General features: G+C 43.7%; 1 protein-coding gene across 1 annotated transcript in view; it reads right to left on the reverse strand.

The window, feature by feature from the left end:
* The window catches only part of SLC15A5 (solute carrier family 15 member 5), a 51,200-nt gene extending 45,607 nt beyond the window's left edge, over positions 1 to 5,593 (reverse strand). The window contains exons 1-2 of the mRNA XM_053406320.1: positions 5,464 to 5,593; positions 1,289 to 1,737 (exon numbers count right to left, since the gene is read on the reverse strand). Of these exons, the coding sequence (XP_053262295.1) occupies positions 1,289 to 1,661 (373 nt within the window). The 5' untranslated portion in view covers positions 1,662 to 1,737; positions 5,464 to 5,593. The remainder of the gene's footprint in view (positions 1 to 1,288; positions 1,738 to 5,463) is intronic.
* Positions 5,594 to 10,210: the final 4,617 nt, after the last annotated feature.

Here is a 10,210-nt window from a genome sequence, read left to right on the forward strand (position 1 = left end):
AACCAGACCGTGTTAAACACCCAAAAGGAGTTGCCAATTCTCTGTCTGCCCCCACCAGCATCATCGAAAGGACTACCAGGCTGTGCGCACACTATTATACCTTTAAAGCATATGTGCTCTTCCAAGCCCACATTTCCATAAAGTTCTTACTCCTGTCTCAGCGACAGCTACACTGACATGGTCTTGTCCAAAGAATGGAAGATGGAGTGATCCGCAATGATGAGCTCTACAAGGAGCTGGCTTCAGTCACCAGCCCTATTGGCAGATCAACTCTACGTTACAAAGGTATCTACAAATGCAACATCAACCCCGCCGTGGGGGAATCCCTTGCAGATGACTGCAGTGCCTGGAGACAGGCAGTCAGGAATGACCGCTGGGTGCAGTGCAGAGAGAAGAAATGCCATGGTGCATCTGCAGTAGCAGAACCGGATGCCTTTATCTGCCTCTGCTGCAACAAAACATGTCTCTCCTATATCTACAGCCAAAGGCACACTCCTTCATTGCCTCCCAAGACAGAAGGATGCCAGCAATAAGATGTACATTCAGCAATAAGATGTACAATCCTTTCCCTCAAAGGATTCTGGGCACTGTAGTTCACACACGTACACACACACCACAGAGTTACAATTCCCAGAATTCTTTGAGGAAGAAAATGTGCTTCAGATGTGCTTAAAATGTATACTGCGCACACAGCCACAGTTGCAGCGCATGCTACATCCATGGCAGAAGGTGCTCTATTGCTGCACCGCTGTTTTTGTCCAGAACCACCCAAAATAGTTTGGGAATCCATCATCTACATAAATGACAATCAAAGAAAACAAATAAAGTACCCCAATCAAGGCGCAGGGATTGGAGAATATTTTCCATTCTTAAATTCACATTTCTACAATAGTGGAAATCACAATAGTGATTTTCTTTTAAAAAAAATGTCCTTGTGAAAATTCATCAGCATTTCAGTTTAAGTCTTCTAATACACACGACTGTATGCAACTCCCCCTAATATACATACCATTGCAAAGCAATGCTCCCTATACAATGCATTGTTGCATGTTATTTCCACTTACGTCTTTTAAACACAATATACCCAAGCACATGCATTTAGTAGACATTAGCTGCAGAACTGCCTTGCGAAATTGCAAAATTCGGAGATGTGCAAATTTAGAGAAATGGCCTTGTTTCGGTTTGCGTATTGTTTGCAGAAAGCCCAAATTGGGTAGGTTAGCCTTGGAATGCCAACTGTGTCTGATTTCATCCCCACCCCTGGGAAGTGGCGCTACCAGATACCTACCTACGAAATGCAGAAACGCACAGATATAGGCCAGCGTGCTCCGTCCCACCAGGCACTGGGCAAGCCAGCCCATCAGAAGCGGAGCCACCATGCAGGCGCCTACAAAGCAGAGATTGATCGTGGCTGCCTGGTGGTTGGGATAGCCAAGCTTGATAGTGCAGAAAAGGATCATGTTGCAGACGATGCCAAAGAAAGTGAACTTTTCGCACAGCTCCACCAGCAGTAGCCAGATTGTCCCTTGGATTTCCTTCCTTGGCTTAGAGCTGGAGACGCCATCGCTGTCTTGCCTGGCTGTGGGTTTTCTGTCCTCCTTCGTGGATACAGTGCTTAGCAGTTGCCCATCTGGCATGAGTTTCATATCTACAAGAGGCATCACTTGCTGTTGCTGGAGGATAGTAGCTCGGGGCAAGGCAATCTTTTTTGTGTGCGCGCACTTCAGTCACCTGCTTCTGTAACTGGCACACAAGTGAGACCGTTGCGTTAAATTCCACATCTCGCCACAACAATTCTCAGATCCTCATTTTTACAGATCCAAGCCGTCTACACTAACTTATTTGAGCAGGCAGGTTTTTCAGAAACCAATCGGTTTAATTAGCTCGTTATGTGGCAGACACGACCTCCCCCCCCACTCCGACCGCAAAGCAACAATTGCCTATTAAAATTATGTGAATCCAATAGAAAGTGCAGCAAACTTTATCTGCCCGCTACAGATAAAGGTTTAAATACCGAGGACGGCTAAAGCACCTCAGCAAAATTCAAGTATTGGGATCAAGGAAAAAATAATGCAGGGCTAATATTCCAACGCTTTTAATTAAGCAACCACAGATGAAACTGGGAGCAAAGCGATAAAGACAGGAAGGATGCACATAAGCAAATGAACAATAGCTTATCGTTATAACATTTCTTGTTATTATTCGAGTTAAATTGAGATAAGAAAGTTAATTAGGAGGGGGGGAGTATATGCCACTACATTTAAGTGCAGTAAGTCGTATCTCCGTCAGCACCCCTCCTGCCAAATAATTGCAATGGGCTAATGAAAACAGGGTAAGGGTGGGTATCGTAAGGGAAATCTCCGTGCAAAATTTATCTGTTTTGACTGTGTTCTGGTCGCAACTGTTTGCTGCGATTCAGAAGAGAGAAAGTGCCTTTTTTTTGGAAGGAAGCAATGGTCAGAGGCAAGCAGACAAAAATTAAAACTAAAATTAAGAAGTGAATTCCATGCAGATGGGCAGCAGCCATTGTGAACTGACTGAGGCAGGCTGTTACACAGAGGCTCTGAACCAAACTGACTGCTGTTCTGAATCCGAGGTTCAGGGCAATGCTGCCTGAATCCCATGTTGAGATAGGCTGCTACTGCACTTTTTGCAAAAGCTAGCTGCTCCTGGACTGTGTATGCTGCCCACCCATCCATCTTACACTCAGAGTTGTGCAGATGTGCGAATAAAAGTATATATCATAGGGCTGACATATGTGTGGGATTTCAAAGGTGGAAGTGATGTCTGGGGGGAATTTCTGGAAGGCAGTGGTTTGTCCTGGATCTTTGGCAAGTACAGTGGTACCTCGGGTTACAGATGCTTCAGGTTACAGACTCTGCTAACCCAGAAATGGTACCTTGGGTTAAGAACTTTGCTTCAGGATGAGAACAGAAATCGTACTCCGGCGGGAGGCGGCAGCAGGAGGCCCCATTAGCTAAAGTGGTACCTCAGGTCAAGAACAGTTTCAGGTTAAGAACAGACCTCCAGAACGAATTAAGTACTTAACCCGAGGTACCACTGTACAGCCATACCTTGGTTCTCGAATGCCTTGGTACGTGTACATTTTGGCTCCCGAACGCCGCAAACCCAGAAGTAAGTGTTCTGGTTAGCGAATGTTCTTTGGAAGCTGAACGTCCGACGTGACTTCCAAGGCTTCTGATTGAGAGCAAGAAGCTCCTGCAGTCAATCGGAAGCTGTGCCTTGCTTTTTGAACATTTTCAGAAGTCGAACGGACCTCCGGATGGATTCTGTTCGAGAACCAAGGTATGACTGTACTCCAGAAGAGCACATGGCAGGCTGGTGGCCACACTGAACAGGAACACTCCATGGTGTATCATTTTGTTACAGGGCCTAATTAAATGCAGCAGTGTGGAGTGTTCCTGTTCAGTCTGACAGCCACCCCCTCCTTCAGAACACTCCATCCCATGCCTCCTGATAATCCACTTTTGCCGCCTGACGGTCAGCATTCCATGCACAATGAGCATGCTCTGTTCTCAGTTGAGTATTCTGCAGGGTTGCGGCAGTCTTCTGGGAAACCCAGCCAGATAGCCAGGGTATAAAGTTCTTAACCCGAGGTACCACTGTAAACTGAAAAAAAATCACAGGTTTTTTTTGGGCTCAACAACTTTCGTGGTATCTTGGCTTTTCCTTTTTGTAATATGGCAGCCCTAATATATCATAAAGATACCATAGTCACATACACAGCACACATATGAAGCACTGGCGGTTCCCTCACTGCGAGAAGCCAAGTTACAGGGAACAAGGCAGAGGGCCTTCTCGGTAGTGGCACCAGCCCTGTGGAACGCCCTCCCACCAGATGTCAAAGAGAACAACAACTACCAGACTTTTAGAAGACATCTGAAGGCAGCCCTGTTTAGGGAAGCTTTTAGTGTTTGATGTATTGCAGTATTTTAATATTTTTTTGGAAGCCACCCAGAGTGGCTGAAGAGTCCCAGCCAGATGGGCGGGGTATAAATAATAAATAAATAAATAAATAAATTACTACTACTACTACTACTACTACTACTACTACTACTACTACTAGAATACCAGTTTAATAGCCATGGAGTATCTAACAAACTGTAGTTTGTTACGAGTGCTATAATAATAATAATAGTAGTAGTAATAATTTATTACTTATATCCTGCCCATCTGGCCGGGCCTCCCCACCCACTCTGGGCGGCTCCCAACAGAATATTAAAAACACAATAAAACATCAAACATTAAAAACTTACCTAAACAGGGCTGCCTTCAGATGTCTCCTAAAAGTCAGACAGTGGTCTATTTCCTTGACATCTGATAGGAGGGCGTTCCACAGGGCAGGCGCCACTTCCGAGAAGTCCCTCTGCCTGGTTCCCTGTAGCTTCACGTCTCGCAGGAAGGGGACTGCCAGAAGGCCCTTGGAGCTGGACCTCAGTGTCTGGGCTAAATGATGGGGGTGGAGATGCTCCTTCAGGTGTAAGGAGTGTTGATCTTACATAGCTACAATTCCCAGCATCTCTAACAATCTACAGTTCCCATGGTTCTCCATGGCTGTTAAAGTGGCATAAGAGTGCTCTAAATGCATGGTGTGAATGTGATGTTAGGTTGCTTGGTCTCCAAGAGTTAGAGAACTGCTGGGAAGGTACAAGGAGAGCAACATGCGAGGCCAATAAATGAATGTGCAGCATCTTTGCAGAGTGAAAAAACCATTGAAAGACATTCAAGACACAGCCCCATCACTCACCACTGGGCAAGCATATAATTTTTTAAAATGTGCATTTCAAACATGCAATTTTCTTGCACATACTTGTTTTAAAACCACCGCTTTTGTTTATATTTTTGATACGTTTTGCGTCAATTTGTCTTCAATGTTTGATTTACAGGTGTTTTAAATAAATACTGTCTATTGGTGGTTTTTGTTTTGTTTTTTTGCAAACTGCTTAGAAGCTTTTGCTGAGGAAGTGGTGTAAAAACCTTGACAACCAAATAACAAAATTAAATTGCCTTTTTGCAGGGGTGGGGAAGTAGGAGGCTGACAAGGAAATCTAAAAGGCCCACTCTCCAGTTCCCTTCCATTTCAGTCAAATCATAAATTCCAGATAGATAGATAGATAGATAGATAGATAGATAGATAGATAGATATATGGAGCTAAAGGGACTTGTCACAATATCTAAGGGAGTCCCCTGCCTCCCCCACAATTTAGGCACCTTTAATCAACTCTTAATCTCAGACATATACTTCTACACATTTAAAAATAGATACAATTCTCCCTGAAGAACCACCACTCCTAGCAAACAACCATGTCAGGCCAGGACTAATTAACAAAAGAAAGAAGACAATAAGAATCCCTGAGTGGTTTTTTTGGAAAACTGGGTCAGGGAGAGATCTTTGGTGGAACGAACAGGGGTCTAATCCTGCCTCTAGAAATTTTCCAGTACCTGATACAAGCAGCAGTTGTGGTCTGGCCTCTCTTCTTGCTGCCAGTTTCAGCTTCTGACAGTCGGAGCCTTCAGTTCCAAGACACTTTCCCCCCAAAGGCCTAATCCTGCACTGATTTAAGCCTCCCTAGGGGAAGATTTAAGATTGACTTGGGAGTGAACCCCAGTGGGACTTCCTTCCAGTAAACATGCAAAGGTCAGAGCACTCTTACCAAACCTGCAGCATGAGACCCAAGAGAGTCAGCAAGCCGGGTCAAACCACCCTCAGGATTTGCATTCCACATTTATAGCCCCTGATACCACATAGCAGGCCTACTCCAAAGCTAATCTCATGGAACTGAATGAGACTTGCTCCCAAGTAGGGAAGGTGCACTGAATATGTCCATTTTGGTTTCTCTCAGTTTCTCTCTTTTCCACTCTCACATTCCCACATTAGTTTGTAAATTAATTCATGAGCATCTGACTGCAGATTTCATGTAATATACTCATTTTTGTATGCCGCTTTGTCCAACATATGCATTTCCCCTAATATATCTCTGCTATTTTTTTAGTAATACAGTGGTACCTCAGGTTAAGAACTTAATTTGTTCTGGAGGTCTGTTCTTAACCTGAAACTGTTCTTAACCTGAAGCACCACTTTAGCTAATGGGGCCTCCCGCCGCCGCCGCACGATTTCTTTTCTCATCCTGAAGCAAAGTTTTTAACCCGAGGTATTATTTCTGGGTTAGCAGAGTCTGTAACCTGAAGCATATGTAACCTGAAGCGTATGTAACCCGAGGAACCACTGTATATTCATTTCTATACGACATTTACTTGAGTATATGCACATTTATATGTACATGGTACTCGACTGCAAAATTTGACAACGTACGAATTTTGAGAGGCAGCTTTGTTTTGGTTCACATATTGTTTCAGAAAGTGTGAATTAGGTGGGTTTGACTTTAAATTCAAATAGAAACAAAATTCTCCATCCAGACTCGCAACTAGTGTGCATGGGATTGCAGCCAAGGGCTATAATATATCCACATTTGCTCGGAAGCAGCCTATCAAATTTAAACATTTTAAATCATTGATTTTAACTTTTCTGTTAATAATTTCATTGTTGCGTCCTCTTTGTAAACTGCTTTGAGGTTCCACTCCCCTCCACAATTTAGTGGTGCAGCATAGTTCCAAATCTGAAAAGAAAAGATCGGTGGGCAACTCTGTGTATATTTGAAAGAAGAAAGATTTAAGCCATTTTGCAATGTTCTTGGAAGTCTGTTTGAATCAAACAGGGAGGGGGGAAATTAGGTACAGAGGGATGGGCGGTAATTGCCATAGACAAGAGATATGTGCTAAATCCTTCCTCTTTGATTTTTGGGAGCCCTGTTCTCTTTGGTTACTGAGATTTAATTCAGAGGACAGCCTGTGTGTGTCTTGGGTTTTTATTTGGCGCCATAAGGTCTAGAAAATCTTAGAGAAAAAGACTGGATCTAATGATGCCCAATTAACACCAGACACATACCCTCCAACATTTCTCCAATTAAAATACGGACATCTTATTCCAATAATAATAATAATAATAATAATAATAATAACAACAACTACTACTACTACTACTACTACTACTACTACTACTCCTCACAATAATGATAATAAACCCCGCCCATCTGACTGGGTTGTCCCAGCCATTCTGGGCTGCTACCAACATATATAAAAACATAATACAACATGAAACAACTTCCCTAGACAGGGCTGCCTTCAGATGTCTTCTAAAAGTTGTACAGTGGTACCTCTGGATGCAAACAGGATCCGTTCCGGAGCCCCATTCGCATCCAGAAGTGAATGCAATCCACGTCCGCGGGTCGCGATTTGGCGCTTCCGCGCATGTGCATGACATCATTTTGAGCATCTGCGCATGTGCATGCGCGAGCGACGGAATCCAGAAGTAATGTGCTCCGTTACTTCCGGGTCGCTGTGGAGCACAACCCGAAAATATTCATCTTGAAACTACTTCAACCTGAGGTATGACTGTATAGTTACTTTGCTCAGGGATTGCATAACTCCTTACCCTCCAACATTTCTCCAATGAAAATAGGTACATCCCAAGGAAAAGTGGGATATTCCAGTATCAAATCAGAAATCAGTATGGCTTCTGTAAATCCAGGACTGTCCATGGAAAATAGGGAAACTTGGAGCGTCTTTTGACGTGGTGATGGGCAAACTCCCATTGGCTTCCACTGATTTTTTGTGGTCCTCTAGCCTTTCCTGAGCCTTCTCAAATGGAAGAATCACCAAAAACAAGAGGGTTAGGAGGAGCCCTGGCTGTCTGATGAACTTGGGAGAAGGAGATTGGAAGGCTGGCTAGCAGTAGTGATGGTGGTCAAATCCAGATAGGAGCCCAGACTCTGCTTTGGAACTGTCTGGGTTTGCCTCACACCGGGCAAGAGGCACCAGGGATTTTCCCAGTCCAGACTTTGCCCCCATTGCTAACAGGGAACAAAGCCCCCTTCCAACACACACACACAGAATCATAGCTGTCAACTTTTCCCTTTTTTAAAGGGAAATTCCCTTATTCTGAATAGGATTCCTCGCAAGAAAAAGGGAAATGTTGACAGCTATGCACACAATGCTTGTAGGCAGATCTTTGCGCACAGTTACTGAGAAACAAATGCTACTAAGTTTGAAGAGACTTACTTCCTAGTCAATGGGCTGCATTGCCTCAGAGACCAATTTGCCCTGCTTATCTTCACACAATGCAACTCTGGAGGCAGAAAACTCAGGCTCCAACCCCTGGTCTTTGCACAAGCTGTTGTGGCAGAAAGAGCAGGCAGACACAAGCAGGAGAAATCCTTTTTTCAGATTGGCTTGAAACATATTTACAAACTGAGTCTGGTGGGGCTTACTCTCAAGTAAGTGTCTTGTAGTATACCACTATGCAAGCAACTTGTGTTTCCCATCTGCAGACTTTCCGCAGCAAAGCTTATCTAGCAACCAAAATCATAGAGGTAGGATATCCCTTCTGTCAATCAATTGCAGACACAGAGAGATGCCAAGTATTTTGTTCTGATAAAGCTCCTGTGCTTTTAACACATATCTGGCATGCAGCTGGTGGAAGATTTCTCCATGTCAGGAAACTGTTAAAGGCACACACACTAATTGAAAGTGGCTGTATTGGGTCCATAGGAGCTAATCTAACCTAATCTATGGTAGGAAAATAGTGGGCAAGCTTTCAGATCATTCAGAACTCTTCATCAGGTTGGCTGGAACTCAAATGTTTGCTCACGTTTTGGTTGTGTATTGACTTGCTGTGTATTTTGGTAAGAATTCATAAAACCTGGCAGAAGTGAGATATGGGGAAACTGGAAGGTTTTTGGAGTATCTCGAAAGTTTGTCTATTAGGTGAAATCAAGGTCCTAGCTCATAAAAATAATGAGCAAGGCTTTTCAGGAAATGTGATGGAGGCTAGCTCTTCCTTTCCCTAGAATCCTAGAATTGCAGAGCTGGAAGGGACCCTGAGGGCAATGCAGGAATCCTGTCCACAGCCATCCCTGGTTGGGCTCGAACCACCAAACTTCTGGCTAACAGAAGGTTTCACTGACCTATTGCGCCACTTATTTGGATATGGGAAATTCACAATTACCCTGCCCAGCCATGAGCTTCTTGGTTACATTCACACCATGCATTTGAAGTGCATGATTTCTCCCAAAGAACCCTGGCAATTGTAGTTTATGCCTTCACAGAGCTACGATTCCCAGCACCCTCAAAAACTACAGTTCCCAATGTATATATTTTTCTTTTCTTTTTTTGCAGAAGCCATATAATTTAAATGTCTGTTGTGGATGTGACCCTGGTCTTTTGGTCCAGCCATCTATGTAGCCGGACTGCTATGGCAGAAAGAACAAAGACGATGGTCCCAGGCAGACTTAGTAGAAATGGATATAAGTTCTATTGAAATGAGAAGGACTTCCTAACATAAGAGTGCACTCTGAGCAGGTTGCAGGGAGAGATAAGATGTTAATATAAGAAACAAAGAAATAAAAACTTGGAGGTTCTCTTTATTTATGGCTAAAGGAGGTTCGTTTTATTTATGGCTGTAGGGACAACACATAATAATTAAGCTTTGTTTAATGATGTAATTTAGTCAGAAATGATATTTGGTCACAGATCATAAATCCACAGTCACTGAAGGATTCTCAGGACGCAAAATACAACCTCAAGAGGAGTGATTTTCCTGAGGATTGCAGCAGGGGAAGAAGGGGTTAAGCCCTTCCCCCTCATGCCTGCTCTGATACTATTATTGATTATTACCCCCTCCCCCACAGCTGATGCAATTTGCATTTTTAAAAACATGCATGTTAAATGCACAGATGCACTGGACTTCCTGTCTACTTTTCTCTTCAAATACTCAACTATACCTCAGGCCAAGCAAATGTGGGGCATACCTGGCAGCATTGTAATTTCAGTGAAAATCTCATGGGTGGGGTATAGATGGGTGGGGACCCATGCTTACCTTAGGTCAGCTTCACAGTACATAGTTATGGCTTCCCACAAGGAATCTTGGGAACTGTAGTTTGTTAAGGGTGCTGGGAATCGCAGCTCCGTGAGGTGGGAACTGCAGTGACAGTAACTCAAACAGTGACAAAGTTTAAGGCCAACTGCAAAAGAACAGCCTTCCAATGGCAGTGGGATGGAAGTAAAGAGGAATTAAATCAGGCATGGGGAATCTTCAGCCCTCCAGATGTTGTCACACCACATCTCTCATCAA

Source organism: Podarcis raffonei, chromosome 10 (genome assembly GCF_027172205.1).
Source record: "Podarcis raffonei isolate rPodRaf1 chromosome 10, rPodRaf1.pri, whole genome shotgun sequence".
In the NCBI taxonomy this organism is placed as follows: Eukaryota; Metazoa; Chordata; class Lepidosauria; order Squamata; family Lacertidae; genus Podarcis; species Podarcis raffonei.